This window comes from Physcomitrium patens, chromosome 7 (genome assembly GCF_059467195.1).
Source record: "Physcomitrium patens ecotype Gransden chromosome 7, ASM5946719v1, whole genome shotgun sequence".
Taxonomy (NCBI): domain Eukaryota; kingdom Viridiplantae; phylum Streptophyta; class Bryopsida; order Funariales; family Funariaceae; genus Physcomitrium; species Physcomitrium patens.
This window is the reverse complement of record NC_143416.1, coordinates 7,564,827-7,588,595: the sequence shown is the minus strand read 5'-3', so window position 1 is coordinate 7,588,595 and position 23,769 is coordinate 7,564,827. Positions and strand designations below refer to the sequence as shown.

Below are 23,769 nucleotides of genomic sequence, written 5' to 3'. Positions count from 1 at the left end.
TTCCTAGAATGAAGTCTATTGTGACTTTCGTGCACATATATAGAAGAAAATCCTGGAAAAATCAACAAACCATCAAAATATATATATATAAATATATACATTTTGTCTTGAATGGATACGTAAAAATACGTTAAACAAACATATCAAAAAATAAAAATAGAATGAGTCATATCGATTGTAATCAAGGTTCATTCTCCCAAAGCAAACCAATCTCATACCTGCAGGTTCCATGCGAGCACGTTTCTGAAGCATTCTATATCTATTTAATTTTGTGCTATTAATTATTATTAGAAAAAATAGACAGTTTCATAATTTAAAATTAGCAAGAGGAAATGCCAAATAAGTAGACGGAAGTGTTATCCATGTTTAAGCCCGGAAACAGATTTCATGAATCGACGTTGAATAAAATAAGAAAGGGATTCCAATACCGTGACACGGTAGTAAGAGGCTTCTGCTGCTGCTGATGCTTCTCCAGGACACGTGAAACCGTGGGCTGGCATGAGGACCCGATCACCTCCGAAGCATCCCTCCCTCCATGTTGATGCTCACCCTTGAACTGTCCCGCTTCAATCCCCCCCGGTTTGTTGTCGTTCTTGGTGTTGTAATGTTGCAGATACTGAAGGTCTTGCCGAGTGCCGAAATGCTTATCGCCGTTGAAATTATCGAAGCTGTTGCCTGTGCTTAAAAAGCCTGTTCGGAGCTCGCAGTGAAGGACCATGTCGGATGAGCACCGGGTAGGATCTAACGGAGCTTCGGGGCCTCTTTTAGACGTGCGCGACCACAACTCACGTGGACGGTCTGGTAATCTCGTACTTCTTATCTCGTCGTCGCCTGCATACCTTTCGGAGACGTCCGCGCTGAAAATTGCTGTATACGAAACGCGTGATGAAAGCTGGTCATGTAATATTTGTTCCGTGCTCATTCCCAAGACACCTGCACCATTCTTACTTTTTATATCTATTTTTTTCATTTTCTAGGACAGTATAGCATTCTCGCGGATGAATCATTACTCGTGTACTTCTTCTCCTTTTCAATCACATCATGCAGGCACAGCAGTTCCAAATTTGACATTGCCGTTGGAGCTGTCATGATTGTGTAATCAAAGTTGGCGTGGTTGGTTCTGCTGGCTTATAGATGAGGAGGTGAAAGACATCTACGTATATGGAGCGGGTTTGCACTCCACGAATGCAATTATTGGACTGTCGGATTTTACCAACCTGCAGACCTTGAGTTTGCATGGCAATCAGATTGAGCTGATTCAAGGGCTGGAGGTGCTGCACAAGCTGATCTCTCTGAACTTATCATCCAACAAGATCACTTTGATGGAGGGTCTATCCCAGCTGAAATCTCTTAGGGTTCTTAACCTGTCGAACAACCGAATCAAAGAAATTAAGGGATTAAAGGGATTGGTGTCCATCCGAAAGCTTATTCTTTCCCACAATCAGATCAGCCTTCTTGGTGGACTATCATCTCTGCAAGGACCCTCGTAAGTCCCTTTCCTTGACCTTGATACGTTATTTTCAAAGAACATGTTCTAGGGTTTATGCCCCAGCACATGTGGTTTACAACATCTGTTAAACATGCTCGCAGGTATTCATTGCAGTATTTGGATCTACGGGACAATCTTGTCGAGTGTCTTAGCGAGTTATGGATGTTGGGAGGTTTATCGCACTTGGAAGAGCTGGTTTTGCAGTGTGGTGGTTACACCAATCCTGTTTGCAAAGCAAATGAGTATAGATTAACTCTATTTTCTGTTGCTCCGCACATACGTAGTTTAGATGGTAGCTCCTTCCTGGACAGCAGTGCTCCCTTAATAAAACTAGATTCTGTCTCTCCCCTTCGAAAAATTCAACATTTATATCCTTGCCACCAAAATCCTGCTAATCCGGAGCCTAAAACGATACGATTTTCGTTAGGTGATCGACATCTTTCCTGCACTCTAGGTACAAAACCAGCACCAGTCGTTCAGCACGAACATACTGAATTCCCTGTGAGGCTAATGTTTGATAGTAGCAAAAACGACACTGGAACCGGCCGGAGTAATTGTTGTGAGAACGGCTGCATTCTCCAAAACCAGAAACCGGTCGGTTGTTATGTACTTCGCCACAAATCTTCGCAGCATGAATCTGATCCTTATCAGGTTTACTATGTACAAAAGGGTCATGATCCAGGCGGCAATCAAATGCAAGGATCGGAGGGATCTGTGCATACCAACACGCAGAACTTGACGTTCAATGCAGACTGTAACGCATCACTTCGGAAGGGGAGCAGAGAATACGAGGTCGTGCTCAAGGAGCCTGGAAATTCGGTCTTGAATTTTGGAGCCCAGCATCCTGAGGCAACTGTGCCCAAGGATGAGTTTCGCAATAAAGGTGTACACTACAACACACATCCACGGAGTATCCCAAAGAGTGTTGAAGACCGCGAAAACTCGTTCGCAGGGGCTGCTACCAGGGCTGATGCTGGTCGGTATGTACGGTTTGTCGATCGAAGTACTAATTCACTGCTGGTATATTCGCATCTCTTTCTAATTGAAGCAGTTCTAATCAACAGTCGAGTATATTCCAAGGAATCCTGGTATCGTGCTTCAGTTCAGCAAAAACCAGTGTTTTACTTCTCGAAAGTACTCGAGGAGGGGGTTGTGCACATGTCGATGATATCGTTTTTTCAGACGCAGATTTAATTTGTAAATAGCCTACAGTAACAGCTTTAACTCAATATATTAGACACGTATGCCTTTGTAGTGCAGCTCTACCATTTGAAAGTCTTAATCACAAATTTTTCATATACTTCAGGAAAAAACAACTTGTACAATGAGGGACTTAGCGACCCAGACGGAAACAGAGATCATGCCTGCTTTGGATCAGGTTTGTCAGGTCTGTTGTCTCGTGCGCTCATTCCCAGTTTTATTAGCTCTTTTCATGTCTCTGCTGGCTGCATGACTTTCATCAAGTTAAAGTGCAAATTAGCTTGTGTAGGTCAACCTGATCTACAGGATATTTACGAACATGCGGTCATGTACAGGTCGAAAGCTGCTTTTTTGGCTTGCTAAAACTTGTAATGAGCAGTTGGCATGACGAAGACTCGAGAAAACTCTGCCACAAAAAACTGAGCTCATCTGTTACTGTAGTGATTGCTTTTTTACGTATTTAATTTTTCATAGAGGGGCAAAGGTCATTTTCAGTCATTCAGCACTAATTGAATTTTGATGTATTGTTTACAGACCAACTGCCTGCAATCCAAGTTGAGTAAGATTAGTGTGGGAATAGATGGAAACTCGTCCTACACCGAGATTGAGAAGCCGCAATATCCAGCAAGGTTAGATATTTATGAGAAGGATAATGAAATACTATACTGCATTAAAGAGAAGAAATTGTTAGAAGATGAGTTTGCGGCATTCAAGCTACTGGTGGATCAAGAGAGGAACAATTGGCAGATTCATGACGAGCACAAGTTGATGGCTTTTGCAAGTTTAGAAATAAATCTTAAGGTAAACCCTCTGAATGTGAGTTCTAGGTTTTCCGTTGTCTGCAATGTATTTTGTACTGCAGTTCATCCGGAGTCTTCTTCTTGTGTGGTTCCAAGACTTTACCATTTGAATCGAAGTACCAATATGTATGACCAACTTCGATTGATTTCTAAATTGACTGCATGATGTTAGATCATATTGTTTTAATGTGGTATATTTGAATGTAATGGACTTGCTGATATGAAAGAAATGAATTGTATGAGATGAATGCAAAAAATTTAAGCATATATCATTGCGTTGGTACTGCAGGGTTGCCAGTTGGAGTTAAGAAATGTGCGAAACACAGTGGCGCAGACTGAGAGACGATTGATTGCAGAAGTGAAAAATGTTGAATCCAGCCTTGTATCGGAGGAGACTGTAAAGTTTTGTGCTTTAAATGCTGAGATTATGGCCTCTAAGGAGGCTTTGAACTCTGCAATGAATGCCTCCCAGGTTATCAATGCTTCATATCACTTCCTTGAAATGCCCTTCGTTGTTGGATCCAGTAGCATGTGAATCCTGAACGGTATGTTGCACAGCAGATTGTTACACAAGGAACACGTTTAAGTGTATTTGTTTTCAAACTCTGTTTTGTATTATCACGGAGAACAAATGCAGAAGACAACTATTAAAATCTTTTCACCAACTGCTTGCAGACAGTTGGCGAGGCATTAACTGATGCGAATCATCAGAAGGAAAGAGCTAAGCGGGCACTTGTATCATTAACAGCAGCTCTAGACGAGCAACGCAGTAAAGTCAAGTTGGTTACAGAGCTGCTGGTACCCCTTTGCTTTTCTGCAGTTCATAATTGATTCCATTTCGAGGAATACATATTTGAAAAGATCTTCCATGATCTTTTTACGAAGTCCAATGTGGTTTAGCATGTCGCATTTTTTCTCTTTCGTAAGTTTATTTGATCTTGCTTCTAATTTTGTTTGAGGATCCACGCTGTATCTGCGAAGATACCTTGTGAACCATTCTTATCGATTGTCGAGTACCAGTACATTTTGATATCCTCAACACGTAACAACTCTACTTTCAAATTTGATAACACAAATTCACTCCCGTATGAAGGTCTGCTAATACTTGTGATGTTGGTTATGGTTGTTGATGTTCAGGATAAATGCACCCAGGAAGAAAGAAGGAGCAGACGAGAATGTAGTCGCCTTAAAGAAGAGTTGAATTTTGTGTGTCAAGAGTTGAGGAAGTGCGGAACCTTCTGATTTTCTGTCTCTCTGAACCTCTTCAATTGTGTGTCCTATGTCAATATTACAATGCAATGAAGTTAATAATCATGTTGGTTTTTTTTCTAACTAGGAGTACTGCTCATCATTACTGACATTGGATTTCCAGCTTGTGTACTTTGAACTAAATTCTCCGAGCACGAGTTTTCATCGGGAACCCCTTGATGGAATACTAGTGGCCAAGATGTTGGTTACTAGAATGGTTTGTTTTTAGACAGAAATAAATTTTTCCAAATTAACATGTCCATTTGTGAAATTTCGGTGCAGAAACAAGCAAAGTGGTGTAAGGGATCTGATTCAGGAGAAAGCTCGTTGCTGGGAGGAAGTTGAGAAGGAATCGCAGCAATTTGCGGATGAGTTGCATCATCGGCTTGTAATTACTCACACCATGATTTGTCTCTTCCGACAAGGTGTGCCAAAATGTTGATCTCGGATAGATATCTTTTCTTCTTAGTCTCCTTGATTCTCAACTGAAGCGCATGAAGTCAGATAATGTATGTTCAAAAAAAATCAGTAAACGGAAGTCCTGACAATGAACTCATTTAACAATTGACAGAAAACGACAAAAGTCTGTCCAATATGAGAAAATTGCGGGATATGATGAATGAGAAGATGGAGGAGCTGAGGAAAGGATTCGAAGCAGCCATTGAAAAGGTCACAGTGCATCACACTTCATCTGTTTCGCAACTTCTAACGGAAAATTATGTCTGATTATTCAGATATTAGGTTTCTGCTGACTGCTGTTAACAGAAGTCAATCTGAAGGTTAGAGACCACTATTTTTAAGATGGAGGTACAATACCAAAAATGGAAATCAAGATGCAGGTCAATGAACTTAATTGTGTCTGCCACACACGTATGTCCCAAACTACTCAGTTAGTACCGACATGTTTGTGTGTCTATGAAAGATGGGATGAGTATACATATCACTGAACAATCTCACCCTGTAAAGATCATAAACTTGCCGTGTTTAGCAGCTTTATGAATGAAGTGATAAAGTGGTTGTTATTTAGGTCTTAAAAATTGTCCAGAGATAAGTTTGATCAATCTTCTGAAATCTCTTGGCTTGGCAAGGCCCATCATTGTGCAAGAGATCCAAATATTTCCACTGAATGTTTGTGTGAGCAGGAGAGAGGAGGTGATGATCTAATCGCAGAATTATCGTACGTAGTTTCTGCTCAGGTTAGTCCCTTTCCTCCATTTTGCTAAGTTTTGTTCGCTATAGTTTTCTTTCCTCGTTTGATTTGAGAACTTATGTGGGCGGTCGAGTTGCTCGTGACTTTTAATTTCCCTGTTAACACATGTTCGTGCGGACGCAGAAAAATAGGTTGGAGCGCATGCAACATGAATTGGCCTGTCTCGTTGCAAACAAACAGGTGAGGGATTTGTCAACTTTGCAACTGCTAATGCAAAAATAAATTGTCAGCCCACGACCGATGTTCTCTAAATCTCTCAATCTCTTTGCTACAGTTTTAAAAAATCTAGCATCTTGTGCGCTTCATCACTATATTTACATGCCCTGCGTGATCATCAGGCAGTTGAAAACCTGCAAGCGGAGATAGTTCAGTTAAAGCAGAAGATCAGTGCGTCAGAACAGAGAGCAGTGGAAGTTGAGGCACTGAAATGTGAACTAGTAAATGCGACTAGCATTGCAGAGAGAGAGCGAAGAGCCCTTGAAGAAGCAACTTGCGCGCGGTTTTCATCCCTAGTAAAGGAGAATGAGAGGCTTGCTGCCAAAGCTTCTTCCTTGGCTCTCAAGTTCCAAGAGACTCAGAACGTTATCAAGGTAGTCATTGGCCTCAAACTTTGGGATTTTTTACAACAAGATTGAAATGTGGATGCAGTGAATGAAGAAAATTTAGAGCTTACTTAAGAGTATAATTTCTGTTTCAAATAATCCCGTATTTGTCCTTAAGAATCAACTGAAACGTGCAAGAACCGCCGTAATAAGTTTATTTAATTACTGTTGACATGCCAATCATGAGGAGTTGATTGTTTAAATACGTGGCTGTAGGTAAAAATTGAAGTTTGTGAAAGTCAGGAGGCCATGATACAGCAGCTGAAGACTGAGCTTGTGGAGGCCAAGAATGCAGCCCGCATATCAGAGGCAAATATCAAAGTAATTGAAGCTGACTTGGTTAAACGTCTGCATGACGAGGTGGAGCAGGTCAGTCCTATTTTTGATGAAAAATTAGGGAAATGAGCATTGGATTGGATGCTTCTTATAACAGGAAGACTAAATTCGACGTTTTTTGTTATCTTAGTGGTTTCGACCGCCACAAATTTCTTAATAAGGGATATAATTTCAACTGATTGTTACATTTTCAACATTAGGGGATTCAATTTTTTTTGTCATTACGTTTAATAGCTCACACTTCACGTTGCCATTGTTTGCAGAAATGTGAGTTGCGTACTGAACTGACTTCTCAAGAAAATACCATTTCAGATATGGAGGAAGAACTGGAGTTAATGAAAAGTGCAAAATGTGCAGCTGAACATGCCTGTAAATCACTTCAACATAGAGTGAAGGACGTCGACCTATTACTGAGGTCATTATCATCCTGCTAATACTCAGTTGAAGCTCAGTCTAAGGCTCTGTCGATTATATCTGCTCAGAATACGAATGCACATTTGTAGGTTAAGCCCACGCTGAAAGTTCTTCAGCATCTAATCTTACTTATTTTGTGCGATTTCTATTCTCACTGCATAATTTTTAACTTCAAATTTCACAGTATTATTCAGCTTTATCAGCAAGGTACGTATATGACAGGCATGTGGACGAGGAGATCAGTAGTGTGAAGTCTTTATACGAAGACAGAGAGAAATCCATTGCTTTTGAAAGGGATAATGCCCTCGCAAAGGTTACAGCTATACAGAAGGTTTTTCTCTAGCTACGTCTGTTAGGTGATAGGAAATGTCAAATTAGTACATCACAGTATTCGCTAGTCCCGCATCATCACACCATAAATATAGCACCTAACAGTGATACATCCTAGTCTTCTTATTGCGTGTAGCATGCTATAATAAGATTATTTGTCAAAGATTATAGTAAAATTGCTAACATATTTGCAGTGACCAAATTATGTTTAATGCTGAATAGCCCTGACAGATTAATGAGATTACTGTGATGAAAATTATATCGTATTGGGGTACATCCAACTATAAGAGCTATTCAATACAGCTTTAGTTAAAAAAGCGTTCACTTGTCACAAATCAATAACAATATGCATGAGCATTGTGTTCGCAGAAATTGGAAGAATCAGAGGCAGCAACTGCGGCTGCAATGCAAGCACATTTTGAATCAACCAAACTTATGGAGGTTTTTTTTAATCAAACATCTGAAGATCAGACTAACTTGTCATCCTAAATTTTCATAGATTATTTGAGTGAAACTATGTCATCTATTTGAATTTTATATCTTGCTCAAGAATTAGAACACTTATTTAATTGTTAATTCTTTATTATTATTTCCTAAAGTTTCGTTTGTGATTTCGCTATTTTGGTTTTGCCAGTGATACATGCTAAAGCTGAACATTATTTCTTAAATTGCATCTCAAAAATCAAGTGTTTCAATTTATATAGAAGTCTTAGATTTTAAGACCCGCTTCTTCTATTTACTTGGGGGATTAATATCGTTGTTTGCTATGTGCATGGGTGAAGGCGAAAGAGCACAAGACTGCGACCTCTTTAATCCAGAAGGATATTCTCATTGAGGATTTGAAGAGAAAAGTTCTTGAGGCAGAGGAAAAATTGCATGCTCGTGATTTGGCTTTAGAAGCTCAGAAGGCAATATCTTCTGCTAAGGTCAGCGTACTAATCTCATCCTTTGAAACGGAACTTTGACCATCTTGTAGCAACATTGACAAATTCCATTTCCAATTTACTCATTATAGTCTGAATACTTACCTTTCATTTCTGAAAAAATAACCTATTTTTTGCAAAAAATATGCAGTGAAGGGTACAGAAAAAATGTTTTTTGAAAACAGGGTCAAATACATTCAATCTTTTATCTTTATAAAGATACTGACTACATATGTCTTATTAACGGCGCTTCTATTTATAATTTTAAGAAATAAAATAAAATAAAATAGAAAAAAAACAAAATCAAGCAGTAGATAAGGAGTCCAACAGACGTGATTTCCGTAGCTCGAAGTGCAATCTAATTTTTTGCAATATTTAATTTGTGAAGATAAAATTAGCACAATTTTGGTTTTAGAAATGTCTTGTGCCTGCAGAGCTTGTATTAATTGTTTGCACAAGCCAATAAGACAAGATTATACAGAAAATTTTAACAAGCGAAAATAAAAAAGATAAGTAATATTAGGGAGATGAATGCATGGAACTTTTGAGTCAATAGATGGAATTTGTTCTTTTCGATTCATCATTTTTGTTTAATGATTGCCTTCATCTTTTAATCATAGAAAAGCGGGCTTCTTTGTAAATATACTCCAATATGTGCATGTGGAACTAGCATAAGTGCAATAATAGTACATTTGCTTACAGTTAGACTTCCTTTGGGTATATTGTTTGTTAACAGGTGAACCAGTTGGGAAAAGTTCTCGAAGAACTACGAAAGGTGACGTGATTCAAAAAGCAGACAAGATGAGATGCATTCAACGATTGGAACACCTTCAACGAGATTTCAGTATGGGTACTTCCAGTTCGATTTGGTCGCCCAAAGAGAAAATGCTCTCACAATAGTTTCTTTCTGCGACCAATGGACTACCTAGAAGCTCTGAAAGAATCTGATCTGGCGAACGTCTTCTCTAAAGCTTTCAAGCCAGTCATGACCATGGAAAGTTTTAGAATCCAAGGCATATGAAAGGAATTCGACATACAACTGGGCTGAAGTTTTGGAACAGACACCAAACGAAAATCAACAACAAATGTATGTAGATAAATGTTACACGGCACGTGTTTTCACTCAAGGCGCAACACTGAGCATCTCATTTTGTAAAAATAAACTAAGAAATAAGTGTACCTATGCACTTCAACAATGCACTGAAGGAACGGAAATGAATTCCTCAAAAGTATCTTTCCACAGATCTTTTAGATAGCCCGATTCCGACCCTGAAGGCGAAGAACTGGCAATGGACAAGGTTAACTGAATTCGGAACTAAATTTCGCAAGTCCCTGCTCTAGAGCGGTTGGCTAGCAGATGAAAACCAGTGAAACAACCGTGCAATAGATCCACTGACCTCCATGGGAAAATCTAAGTAGAATTTCAATGTCGGGATTTTCTTCCTGTGCTCTGACGGGGGTGTTTCATACTAGCACGACGTGCAATATCCCACGACTTCGCTGGTGGAGGCACACCAGATTGCTGAGCGAAGAAAGACTCAAATCCAGGCGAATCAAACGAGAAACCTGTGTGTTTAGATCTTTCTTTTGGAAGTTGTGCCATCTGAATTCTCCTCTGTTCTTCTACAGTTGATGGTCGATGATCAAGCAATGTACGGCTTTCATAGTCGTCACTGTCAAATTTACCATGCTCTTGCAGAATTTGAAAGTCATATGGAAAGAACCAGCGTTGAAAACTGCACACAGCCATCCATGTCAAAGTCAGAAGCCTGCAGAGCAATGACACTTCCATTCAATGCACTCCGTTCTGTCACAAAACCATCTAATATATAAAATATTAAGACATGACAAACGACTGCGGGCCAAAAACAACAAAGAATGCCAACATGAAAGTACATATCAAAATATAAAAGATTCGAAGTGCAAAATTCCAGACACATTGAAACCTAACGAAGAGGTTTGTTAGGTTTTTGTTAGGTTTCAAGGAGTAACTTACAGTAAAACAAGAAGATCCAAAGATAAAGCAACAACGGGAACCAACAGCAAGAGAAACCAAAAGAACCAGGTGCCTAACAAAGTAAACATCACCCAGTAAATGTTCTCCTGCACATGAAACGTCAATTAGATTGCGATTCCAATAAAGAAATATAGTACGCATCTCCATTCAATGCTAACATAAATACACATAGTGACGTATACACTTATACCAATGTAAATACCATAGATATCATATACACCGTATATACCAGCGCAACATTTTTTTCCAAAATTACAACGTCATTGATGATATGTTCTATCATCATTTCTATAAGCATATGGATTCAGGAAGTCTAAGCAATACCCGCGCCACACTAAAATAAACCCCTCGTTTCAGGAATTAAAATTGAAAATCAGAGACCTCGGTGAACAATCATTACCTGTATGAAGCTAACCTGGATCCCAGAGTACACAGAAGCAAACACAAACCAACCTCCGATACTGCCACCAACGCTAATAAGGTGCCACTTAGTCAGAGATGAGGAGGCCATCATAAGACGTAGATTAACTGTCATTAATATACAAGTGTAAGCCAGAGTAGATACGTCCCAGACTCCAAGCATTCTTGCTGAATAATTCTGGGCACTCTGGGCGACAGAAATCGGAAAATAGAAGAACACCAGCGACTGATAAGTAGCACCTACAAGCCACAGCATAATCACACGCCACTTGAAAAACAGATTATATATTCCTGCTTTATACAACTCTGGAAATTTGATAGATGTCTTCGCATTCACGTCCTGCCAGAGGTAGAACAGGGTAAATATATGAGATTAGTTAAAGGAACAGGACAAAATAATCAATAACTACAATCCGTCGAAAATTTAAAGCCTAGATCAAACATTCCTGGTAAACCAACACCTAACCTAATCAAGTCAAGATATGAAGGAATCACAACGTCAGTCCGCTCGAACAAATATCAAAGGAACAAATGACTACATTACCTGGTCGAAGATACCAACAACGATCACTGGAAGAGCGGTGAAGAGAACATTGTAGAGGGACTGAAACCAGTCATCATAAAAACGTTGGCCCGAAAATCCCGTGTAGAGTGTAAACCAGAACTGAGTAAGTGTAAAAGCCAGATTCTTATAGAAGAAATACGCAACCACCTGTTACCATAATCACCAAAACCGAGATTAAAAACTGGCATAAATTTTGGTAATCAACAAAGTGGATACCAGTTCTGTTGACAGTTCCTCAAGCTGACATATTAACTTCAAAAACTAATAGAGAGCAAGTAATTCGTACAAGTGAAATCATTCCCACCTTTGTTATTCGAATATAGGACCATCTCCCATGCACCAAAAGCAATTCCTTCAGATATCGAAATTGGGCAATTGCAAAGTCGCTTGCCATCACAGCTTGCATTCCCTCTTGCCCACTAATTCCTACTCCAATGTGAGCAGCCTGAATCATACTAACATCATTGGCTCCATCACCAATGCTCAAGGTAATCTTCTTAGCATCGTCCTTGATGAGTGTTGTCACCTGCATACAAAAATGGAAGTGCAAACGAATAATGAAAATTACATAACATACCTAAGCTAGAACTTGAACTACACTTTTCAAAAGTGTGAATACTCAGAAAATATGAATTCAACCGAGAAACATTTTTCACAAACTCCAATAAATCCCAGAACACGAATGGATGGCAAACACAAAGAATATATTGCAAGTCAGTAAGAACTAACTGGAGTTATCTTTAACACTACGCAAACGTGATGTAAAATCACATCTCGTTTGTTCAGTCTTAGCAGTGGTATTTATTTGCAGGCTGGGCCTAAGAATAGGCCAAGAGGAATACCTGCGCTTTTTGCAAAGGTGAAACTCGGCAGCATACTACTGCTTTGCACAGCATGCACAGCTTGAGCAATGTTCCTCGACCAATAAGTGGATCCAAAGCATACATAAGACATCTTCCATCAATAACAAGAGCCATATCCACATCATCAGCGACCCTCTCAGCCTCATCAAGATATTCCTCCATGCGCTGCTTTACAAGAGAACTCACAGCTTGAGCAGTCATCACAGCATCACCCTGCACTCAAACAGTTCGAGACTTTGAAAGGCCGAGACGAAAATTGGTAACGATGAACTCGAGTTAATCATTATCTACAATACGGGATTGATAGTAACATGATAATAAACTCCCAACTTCACGAAGAGATGGCAAGGCAACGCACCCTGTCTTCAATGTCTCGGATTTCTTTCACATCTGAGTTCAACACGAACTGTTTCGTTTCGTTGTTGACAAGACTGCAAGCTGGACACTCGTAACATTAATATTCAAAACCCCTTCAACACGAAGCTAAACCCACAAATAAGTTTTAACAATACTAATAACATAAGGCGTGATCTAGTTTGAACATGAAAACACCCTTAACACCTTGGGTTTAGTCACAGAGAGTTAGAAATAACCATATGCGATGTTGATGGCCGTTTCCAGCTTGTCACCAGTCAACATCCATATTTTGATGCCAGCTCTTGACAGGGTTTCAATGCAGTTAGGAACTCCTTCTTGCAATTTATCTTCAATTGCAGTACAACCAAGTAAAATTAGATCTTTTTCGATAAGTTCTGCAACCTGCAAAACATTTCATGTGTCGGCCAGAAATCAAAATCAGCACAACTAATATTGAAAAAAAAAAAAAACTAGCAGCATACGATAACGTTCTAGTGAACCAGCACTTCAAAACAAACCCTTGAATGAATACAGACATCATATCAACTTCATCGACAGGGAGTAAAAAATAATATCAGCAATCCAATAAATAACAAAAAAAATCGATAATTTAAAATCTTGGACTGCAAATTTTGGAAAAACATTATGCACTACCCACTAGACGATGCGCTCCTCAACAAATGAACCAAGACTCTTCCGTCGTAATGACTAACCCTAGATAACCATTGATTCCACCCTCTTTAAAGGGAACAACCCAAGTTCATTACTGACCTCATCTATTTTCTTTTCCCTGTCCCGTAGTGCTGATTTGGCCTGAATGAACTTTTCATTCCAACTTTCGTAAACCTCAGCAGTCAAACGACGATACGCCAAACATAGGGTTCGAAGCCCATCAGCACCGAACTTTTCAAGATGGTCACGCGTGACCTCCCTGTACTGGTTACTTGCACCTTCGGCCATTCTTTCGTATATCACTGTATCAGCACCCTGTAAGCAATCATTAACAATATGTCAAAATATACCACCTCCGATGGCTTCCCAATTGTTCCAGATGAAGTAATAAGGACTAGACGCGACAGATAAGAGAGCACGCGTTGCTCTAGGTAATGAGAACTGCGAAGGCATAGACAGCACTCATACAATGCGGTAGATATTTGAGATTCGAATCCAAATTCTTACTGAAAAAGAATAGTCGCATCAGTACTCGCAGTTGTTCAAATAATGTATTGCAATAAAACAAATAAGATAACAGACAACTATGGTAGAACTCAAACGTTAATCTATCCATACAATATCTTCCAATTCTAGCGACCATAGGTAGTGTATAAAAACCAGCTAAAAAGTAGATATGAGAAGCTTACTTTGCAATACAACACAAGTTGACCATCTGGATATCGGCAAATCACAGATTGCCGCTTCCGAACGCTGATACACCAACAATTATAACACGTATAAGGACGTTGTACATATAATATGCAGCTAACTATCGATTCATATCAAAAAGTACGATAAGACTTGTAAAACCCAATAATACAAGCCAAACTAAATAAGGGAGACATTGACGTCTCTACCCGTTGCCATAGAATCGGAAAGGATGACAACCCAAGAAATAGTAAACAGTGCAAACACACCTGTTGAACTCCAAAACATTCAGAATCTCGTACTCTACATCTTGCAGTTTGTGAAGCTTCTCAACATGAGCCTCACGCACACGAATTGCGGTTGGTGACCGCCTGGCACATTGAGTACAAAAAGTGCTATATGAGACTCACAATAATCAATTAGAAACGTTGTACTCAAGAAGCTCTCTGACACCAATACCTGTACTGAACATAAACTCAAGCCAAAAAAGCGCAATTGCAGTAGAAACAGGACCAACTTACAGGATGTTTCCCATCATGAAGATGGAAGCTTAACGCATTCACTATACGTATTTTTACACGAATGTCAGCACTGAAAAGAGAAAGGTTCTAAAGCTTACAAAATATTGTGCACACAGAATCTCTAAACTAAGAAACTAACTGAACGTTTACCGAAAGATTGAAATTCCCGCCAATAATAAACAATACATTCAAAAAGAGAAGGCCTTACAAATAGAAAAAAAAACCAAAGTTTTTGGCGGCAGTGACTAGAGCAGCTTCGTCAGGAGAGGCTGCTTGATAAGTGGTGCTATCAGGAGTGTCTCCGCCCTCAGGAAGCACAGTATGACAGATGGCCAAACATCTGAAGAACTCCTGTGAGCACAAACGAGTATACTCTAGCTATTTAAGACAAAATCTCTTTTACTTTTCTTTTATTTTAAAAAAGTAAGCTACAAAAATGAAATAGACATTATGCAGCATTACTCCAAGAATGACCATAAATGACGTGTTACCAGGCAAACATCTGCGTTACTCTCATTACGCCATTGGCCTTTCATCAGCCTCCTGTCATCGAAGTTAAAGCCTTTCTCACATATAGCATCTTCTGATCTTGAAATCTTAAATATAATCAAGAAAGAAAAATATCAGTCCCAAAATTTGTTATAAACTCTAGAAAACACACATTGTTAAGCAATATCTTTCAGCTAGAACATTCCCATTCGTGGTAGGCTTATAAATGCCAACGAAAAACAGTATTCGATCGACCCGAATAACTAAGAAGAAATATATCAGTTTCAAAACGCAAATTATCATCAATTCCAAGGTCCATACTTTGTCTCTGATTTGACACAGGGAATAGAAGAGCCAGTATCAAGTAACTTAGGAGATTTAAGGATATCGAAACCAAGGAATGAGATCATAAATACGTTCATAAATGTTCAAAGATATGTATCCTGTAACTTTGACAACAAATGACAGCCACGGGTTGAGCTACTTTTTAAATTAACATTCCCCTTATAACGAATTACCTCTTCGAGCAGTGAACCATTTCGACGTGCAGCTGCTCTTTGAATTTCTGTAATCCCCGTCCCGTACATGGTCCCAGCTATGGAGCACTTGAAAAAATCCATCAAATTCCTCGTCAGAGTACCTGTCTTGTCCGAAAATATATATTCAATCTGCAGATCAAGTAGGACAAACGCAAGCAGCAAATCGACTTAGTAATTTTACTTGTAAATCTAAAAAGACAACAATGACTACAAATGAGGTGAATTGCAAAAAAAGTTAACCTGGCCGAGCTCCTCATTCAGGTTTGATGTGCGTGCCAAGGCAGGTGTGTTACTCTCTTCATGATACATAGAAGCATCGTTATTGATGAACCAATTTGACTGTATGAATTTGATCATCTGAAAAACAGCCAAAAAGTGCACACTTACCATCGTTCGAAACCAAAGAAATATTAAGTGGAGACGAGAAGAAAACTACCAAGACGCAAAAACCGGCCACAGAAGATTGACGACACCCAATCACATAACATAATACCAGTGAATATAGGATAAGATGATGCTTTGAAAAACATGATCTAAGGAATAAAAGAGAGGAGGAGTTTAAAACAGGACTATGCAGCTCTGTGTAACACGTAAAGATAAAATAAAGATAATCATACCTCAATAGACACGTATAAGGAAATGGGAATGATATTTGCATATAGGGTCAAAAGAGTAAAAAATGTCAATATCACCACCTGTTCACCGCACACAACACAAACTTAGACAACGAATTGGGTCCATCACGTTGTCCATTATACTCTCTGTGGTCTTGAAATTGCACGACTCACACGAGTCTACAACCACTTTCAACAACAATCAAAATAAACAAATCCTCAAATTTAAAAGCAGCTCAAATCAAAGATACAAAAAACAGACCCTTCAGGCACAAATTTTTAACGTTTGAGGAAGTAGCTAAGAAACATGATGGGAAAAGAAGTTATCATACCAGAAACTTATTCCCAGGATCATACTGCCCTTCAATGCCAGGAAGAATCAATCCCAAATACCAATATTCCGTGCTGATAAACACGCCGCTGCATAGACGACGATCAACCCACTTTTAGAAAAAACAAAGAAGTGGAAAATAATAAAATAAAAATAACCGAGTATTACACTTAAACTGCTGAACCACTTAAACCGCTAATAAAAACATGATCACTTTCAGGAGCTAATCTAAGCTTTTGAAGTCACGTGAGACAAAAAATTCTAGCAAACTTTGTCAGTGTCATTTTCCCGGAGAAGGGTTCGAACAAGGAAATGTTCGGTGTTGAATAGAATGTTCCAGAGACGTCTTCAACAAACAACAAAATCACAGAAGCTACTAATCAGCGAATAATACACTTTTGAGGTGCTGAGTAGTTTCAAACGTATTAAAGATCTTTAGGTCATTCGTATCAGTCCTTACACTCATCCCTCGAGCTTTGAAAAAATTTAAATGACACGGTTACTTATTCAAATTAAAGTGGAGGCAAGCTTTAATCGAGATTCATTAATATATGCCCCCATTGCAAAGAAAACCGCAGGTATTTAACATAGACTGAACAAGGGTCTACTTCAAATTTGACTTTGAAACTAGAATCGGAACTGATTACGTTTTCCGTTGTGTAGCATGAATCGTAATTAGCATATGAAACAAATCGTAGTCAAAAGAATTAAATAAGATCCAACCTGCCAATTGCCCCAATAAAACAAATCGAGAATAGTATCCCGAATAGCAGCAAAATTAACATATCCAACTTTAGCTCCAACGTGCTGCGCTTTGATGGCACATCCATGGAATTCATCATCACCTGCCACCAAAACGAAACACAGTTAAACTCATTGGGCATGTCGAAGGGAACGTACTTCAAAACTTAGATAACTGGGATCACCTTAACATGAAAAGGAAACATAGATTCTGAATGATACATTGCTGACATAAGATATCACTGCAAATGGAGCTCAGAGCTCCTCCATCTAATAATGTGATATTGAACAAAAGAGAAACAATTCAGTGGTTTTACACGTGTCTCATTCGGAACTAACCTTTGTCTCATGCCCAGTGAATGTCACTGCGCCAACAATAGATGCCGTGTTTCGTAAGCTACATCCCTGCCAAGCACCCACGACAAGATAATCATGACTATAACAAAACAAAAAAAAATGCTAGCAGATAACTTTAACATACCTAACTGCAAATGAAATAATTGAAATAGCTGCAAAATTCAAACTTACACGAAGAAGAATCTGATTTGGAGTAATTGGAATTGTTTGTTTGCTGATTTCGAGGTTGCCAGTAAAGGTGTAGAGCGAATTGTTCGGGTGCTCGCAGACAATTACACCTGCCTCATGAAGAATAACAATAATCGAAAGCATTGAAAGGTTATTTACACAAGCAAAGGTGTCGACCATATAGAGCACTTATGAAAAGAATATTACATTCTCAGACGAAGTTAACTAGTCCCAACGTGCACACGGGCGCAGACTGCCGTTCGTAAGTGGTTCTTCACAAGCTTCACAATACCAAACAAACCAAAGTAGTATCTACCGTGGCATACACGGATCAGGTTAAAAAATACCTCTGAAATCCACAGCTTTCTTTTCATCAATATAATCCCAAGTTCGCTCAAGTGCTTTTCTAATCTTGAGGTTTGTTTCTCCATCCAAATTTGAAGTCTGCTCCCAGGACAATAAACTTAGCAGAATACAACAGTTTCAAAACTAGATCGTACTTTAAACAAGAGTAACTTCGTTTGTCATGTTTACAAATCATGTTTACTTGATTTGACCCAAATCACTTAGATTAACTTGTTATTAAACGCTCTTAGCAACCGAAACCGGTGGCCTATTTCTCAAATTCAAAAGTAAATTTTGAAGTGAAAATACCTCGATGTAGCAGACACCATCCGCGTTTGTGCTTGCAAGTAGTAGCAGGTCCGCTGGGAAAAACTGGTCTTGCGTTACCTGTCAGGAAAAATCGAACAGGAATAAGGAAAAAACTAGATACAATTGCACCTGAAATCGAACATACTGTTCCATTCAATGCCAAGTACTCCCAATACCAACAACATTAGAGCTACCAAATATCCAATGAGAATTAAATCCAGATAACAATATAGTAAAAAGCTCAATAAGCCAAGAGGCATACCCGAACAAGATCCCCAACTTTAACCTCGCTCCATGGAACCCTCGCCCACATCCTCCCCTCGAGCCTATCAACCAAGCTCGAATTTACCACCTTGTCATTCATCCATCGTTTCTGGAATTAAGCAAGAAAATTAGTTTAGCGATTCATATGTAGCAAAGTATAAAGCACAATGCATGACAGAAGCAAGACCATTTATGCTAAATCGATTCAGACTAGCGTCATAAACAGATTCACATAATTACTAATGCAGACGGTTATGAAAAGGTTGGCGTAATCAAGCTCTTCTACAATAAAATAAGTGGACCATCGATACTGACATGAAATGAAGGGGCGTCAAAGAACATGTTCTATTCAAATGAGACAATAATTCTCTAAACTAACCAAAAAATTCAACCTTCTATGGCTCAAGTATGATTAACTGTAAAAAACTGCATCATAGAGGATAACTACGACACGATTCATTACATGAATCGAGGAAAAATGCATTCTACAACTCCAGCCTACAAGAATAATTGCTTACGTGATCCTCGAAGGCCTCCTTGATAAGTGAAACAGAAAGAACCAAAACCAGCGGAACAATATTGGTAACTGGCTGCACAGGACTACACATGGACAAAAGAGTCATAAAAAGCAGTCTCTTCAGGATATGCCTTGTGTGCGGTGAACAAAATGCCTGGTTAAAGGTATGAAATTAACAACATGACCCAACTTGATGCTCATAAACCCATCAACAGCACTAAAAAAAGTTTAACTCCATATTCCTCAAGTTACGAGTTCAACTTGGCAGGGAACCAAAGCAATAAAAAACTTGTGCACGACTTACACGAGGCAATAATGCTTTATCAGAAGAAACTATTGTTAGTATACGGTGCATTTATCATCTAGTAAGATATAACTTTCTTTTTCTTTCTTATCATTGAACCTGTTGGGTAGCATGGTGCGTCACCATTAGCATACTAGCATAATGTGTATAAACACTGTGATTGTAGTTTGAAACACCTTGTCAAATAACAGAATACTGAACTTCACAAGTTCGCAGCTGACGACGGACGGTTCTAAAATTACGCCTTCACCACCGATTTCACATATTCGGTCCCAGAGAGATCCAGTCATCTTACCTGACAGGAGTTGATGATAAAATTGCTATCATCAGAAAATACAGATTAGCCACACGCCGAAACTGCATAGGAGAGAGCATCAACAACTACTTTTAATCGAAGGAAAACCCGTAGGGCAGTCTAATTAACGTACATATCGGCCCACTATCTTCCATGGATGATTGAAATCTATAAAAGATCGTAATCAACATTGTCAATGAGAAATGACCTCATAATGGGCAACACGCATCAAGAAAAATATGCTCATTTCATACATAATATCCTACCAGGAAGCAGTATGTAAATACCTGTTCAAACAGACCCTTCGGGAAAAAAGTAAATATATTGTATTTCGTTGTCGAAACCGAATTGTTCTGCAAGAGAATCACAACGGAAAATATGATAAAAAATAATATAATGTACCCAGGGAAGCTTATTATAGTAAGAAATCCAAGACAGAGGTCAGAGTACAAATTCCAATGGAAATATTCTGGAGACATGAATAAGGTTAGGGCTGCAGAGTGTAAAAATAATTTCAGCATAGGTTTGCGATTGTTGGAGTATATGATGTATCGAAAGAAAGGATTCACGATGTTTTCAATTGATCACCCGATCAAGTGCCCAGCAACTTTGTGACAAGTAAACCTTGCAAACCCTTTCTCGTAGAGGTGGTCTGAGGTTCAAAATAAATTACGCCAGGATCCCAGATCCAGCAACTTTTGCTATTGTATCCCACTCTTGTTCTGCTAAAGTAAAGAAAAGAATGCAGTCCTTGAGGTAAAATCTGACTTGTGCCACTGTCTTCTCGTTGTTTGTGGCTTGAACCACTAGAGCTTTGGAATAAGACTCTCTAGGCCCTAAGGGAGCCAGGATGTACCTATCATCTAGGACTATGGCAAACTAACGATTCGAGTAATACGAGTGGAGTGTAAAATTAATCCAAAGAGAAAAATTATAAAAGTCGATGCACGAATGGCGTCAGTAAATCATGGACTTCTCACGCCATCCACACTGTTTAAGTTTATACGTTCCCAATAAACATGCCAAAACATCAGCGATTTTTGGGTCCAATAACCTCCACTTCCTGATTTGGTATTCACTGAGATTAAAACCCGAGAACTGTTTCTATAATACTCAAAACTTCACCATAAAAGAACCCTAAACCCTCGTCATATCTCATCCGACTCTTGCCTCGACTTCTCATCATATGCACGCTCCCTTTGAGATCAAATAGTTTAGCAAGAATCGTTTTGCAACTTGCAATCACCTACTACACTAGAAGTTCACTCTCGTCTTTGCATCAGGCAACAAGTGACGGTAAGTGATAACAAGATCCGTGAGATGACCCCACGGGTCGTACCACAAATTTAAATGGCTTGTGGCGAGCTGGATCCGGATCATTGCAGTAGAGCGTGCGGTGATCCGCATATCCATCATCTGCGCCCGCCATCGACATAGCGACCAGCTGCTGCTGCCGTGCACTTACAGATCCTGTTCCACCTCCCCCATACTCTCTTTCCCAAACCCTAATGAAAATGGATCACGCCAAGTGCGCAAGTGGCCTGCAGCATCAACACACCTCCTGTGCAGCACAAGAGTGGCACAGGGGGCCAAACAAACTCAGAAAGAGCAGCGCAGAAGGGAGAGAAGGAGGAGGAGGGGAGAGGGGGAGTGTGGGCTTGCAAGGAATAATCTGATCAACAACACTGGAATTGATGGAATGGAGGGGGGAGAGAAAGAGGACGAGGAGGAGGGAGTGAGGTAAAGGGGAAGCCGAGGGGGGAGGCAGGACAGGGCATGACGACGAACGGGGGGGGGGGGGGGCTAAATATAAGCAATATATAAGTGGGAATGAATGCGGAGGAACAGTGGTTGAAGTGGTAGTAGGAGTAGTTGTAGTAGTGCCAGTACCAGGGGTACCAGAAGGATCAGGAAGAGGGAGGAGGAGGAGGCTTGGGTTAACACCCTTGGCCAGTTGAGGAGGAGGAAGAAGGAAGGAGAAGCCAAGTTGGGCCACCCCCACCCCCTCCCAACCCTGGTTCTATGGAAACCCAGCATCAACATCACCAACTACATCATCTACTACTACTACATCATCATCATCATCCCATCGCGCCGCACGCAGCCTCCCCCTCCCCCCCAATCCCCACCGCGCGATCCCCCCCACCCTGCCCTCCCTCCCGTGTGTCTGTGTGTGTGTGTGAGAGAAATCGATTCCTTTCTTCCTTCCTTCCTCCCTCCCACTCCCGCGCTTGCTCGTTGGCTGGCAGGCAGGCAGGCAGGGAGGCCAGCCGGGTCCCTCGGGAGATCGTGTTACCGATCCGAGAGAAGAGAGAGAGAGAGAGAGAATTTCGGAAACGGCGAATGGGAATCCCCCCTCCGTCCCCCTCCGTCCCCCTCCGTCCCCCTGGCGCTCCAACGCCCACCTCTCATTCATCCAATGACATGTTCATCCTTCGCATCCTCCTCCCGCTTTGTATGTTCTTACCCTTTCTCGCTTTCTTTGTCTCTTTTTCTGGCTGTTATTCATTTATGAGGCACGTAGTGATTTCATTGTATGCTTGTTGGCAATTGGGGGGAAGGGGAAGAAGAAGGATGAAAGGAAGATATACCCCCCCCCCACCCTCCCCCCTCATATTTATTCATTTGTTCATTCATTCATTTATCCTGCCTTCCATTCAGCATGATTCATTTTCTCATGACCAGTTTGGGGATGGACTTGATAAAATCAACAAATCTTACATATGTATATATATATATATATATATATATATGCCCTATTACTACGCAGCAGTTTCAAACTCTCTTTCAGGCGGTGTCTACACATGGTAACATTGGTACCAAGTTCCTCATTTATTTGTTGGTTTATTTATCAGTTCTAACATTCATAATATTATTATTTCTTACATTCTTATTCTAATTCTTATTATTATTTTTATATGTGCACTTACTTGACTGTGTTTTGTAGCTGGAGTATAATTATTATTCCATCATTCTTGGGAACGATAAATTTCAAAACTAAAATGCATCTATAAAATAAAAGCACTTCAGTAATTAATGAAGCCTCGTTTACCCAATATTAGCATAGTAATTAGAATAGTGATGTTTTTTTCATATTAGATTTTATATTTCTTAATCATACATTTTATTTTTCTTTTGATTAGATACAATCTAATATATATATATATATATATATATATAATTTAAAAATAAAATAAAATGCAACATGATGTTTTGTGTATATCATGTTTGTCATATGAATTGAAGTTCAATAATCTTTATTCAATTTATAATAGAGAGCTATTGTTTCTCTCGAACTGCAATCTTTTGTTCAGATTTCAAGTTCAAAGTGGAAATAATTGTATCATGAAATAATTAGATAAGAGGATGTGTTAAGTAAAAATTATTTTTACAAAAATGAAAGTTTCTAAGATTTAGCCAGCAATTATGCATCTCCTTGTGCATATTATCACCTGACAGTACAAGATAAAAACTTATTTAGTAAGCTAAATGATTGTATAACTGTTGCAATAACCTTAAATCACTGATATTTGTATATAATAGAGATGTTTTTGTGATAAAAATGTATCATAAGAATTTTACCAAAAAATATTACAATCTTTAAAAGTTGTACAAATTTTCTTTGGTTGAGAATGAAGTTTTTATAATAATTTAAAAAATATCAAAAATTCAAATAGATGAATAAACTTACATAAATAAATAAAGTCTATTGAATCTATTTTATTTTATTTTTACATGAATTTATTTTTTAAAAAAATTGTTAAAAAAATCCAAATTCATACACAATATATATGTATGGAAGATATATTAAATAAAAAGACAGAAAAGGGGGGTTGGAG

At 39.2% G+C, this 23,769-nt stretch overlaps 2 protein-coding genes across 13 annotated transcripts; one reads left to right on the top strand and one right to left on the bottom strand.

Moving 5' to 3' along the window:
- The first annotated feature begins 564 nt into the window (after positions 1–564).
- On the top strand, positions 565–10,162 carry LOC112284540 (uncharacterized). Of its 10 annotated transcripts, none has more exons than XM_024524422.3 (19): positions 565–801; positions 1,135–1,486; positions 1,591–2,509; positions 2,796–2,876; positions 3,224–3,490; positions 3,779–3,961; positions 4,165–4,287; positions 4,627–4,715; positions 5,020–5,162; positions 5,309–5,406; positions 5,880–5,933; positions 6,071–6,127; positions 6,286–6,537; positions 6,766–6,918; positions 7,149–7,300; positions 7,522–7,630; positions 7,999–8,070; positions 8,412–8,555; positions 9,289–10,162. In XM_024524422.3, the coding sequence occupies exons 1-19, from the start codon at positions 717–719 to the stop codon at positions 9,334–9,336; spliced, it is 3,381 nt and encodes a 1,126-aa protein (XP_024380190.1). In that variant the 5' UTR covers positions 565–716; the 3' UTR covers positions 9,337–10,162. The 10 variants fall into 10 exon arrangements, 7 of the variants coding, with proteins under 7 accessions (XP_024380190.1, XP_073391297.1, XP_073391299.1 ...); XM_073535196.2 differs by having other exon boundaries at positions 565–900; positions 2,796–2,867; XM_073535198.2 differs by having other exon boundaries at positions 565–900; positions 4,627–4,706.
- On the bottom strand, positions 9,624–22,050 carry LOC112284539 (phospholipid-transporting ATPase 3). Of its 3 annotated transcripts, none has more exons than XM_024524419.3 (27): positions 21,270–22,050; positions 20,218–20,283; positions 19,931–19,992; positions 19,333–19,414; positions 18,813–18,923; positions 18,551–18,628; positions 18,244–18,340; positions 17,900–18,006; positions 17,711–17,776; positions 17,354–17,475; positions 16,632–16,719; positions 16,303–16,380; positions 15,926–16,042; positions 15,665–15,814; positions 15,149–15,253; positions 14,866–15,008; positions 14,406–14,507; positions 14,136–14,199; positions 13,546–13,761; positions 13,011–13,176; positions 12,776–12,855; positions 12,397–12,630; positions 11,859–12,080; positions 11,534–11,701; positions 10,970–11,329; positions 10,549–10,655; positions 9,624–10,288 (listed from the first exon to the last, which is right to left on the bottom strand). In XM_024524419.3, the coding sequence occupies exons 1-27, from the start codon at positions 21,363–21,365 to the stop codon at positions 9,976–9,978; spliced, it is 3,600 nt and encodes a 1,199-aa protein (XP_024380187.1). In that variant the 5' UTR covers positions 21,366–22,050; the 3' UTR covers positions 9,624–9,975. The 3 variants fall into 3 exon arrangements, with proteins under 3 accessions (XP_024380187.1, XP_024380188.1, XP_024380189.1); XM_024524420.3 differs by lacking the exon at positions 19,931–19,992 and adding an exon at positions 19,812–19,930 and having other exon boundaries at positions 21,270–21,697; XM_024524421.3 differs by having other exon boundaries at positions 17,900–18,010; positions 21,270–21,614.
- Between the last annotated feature and the right edge of the window lie 1,719 nt (positions 22,051–23,769).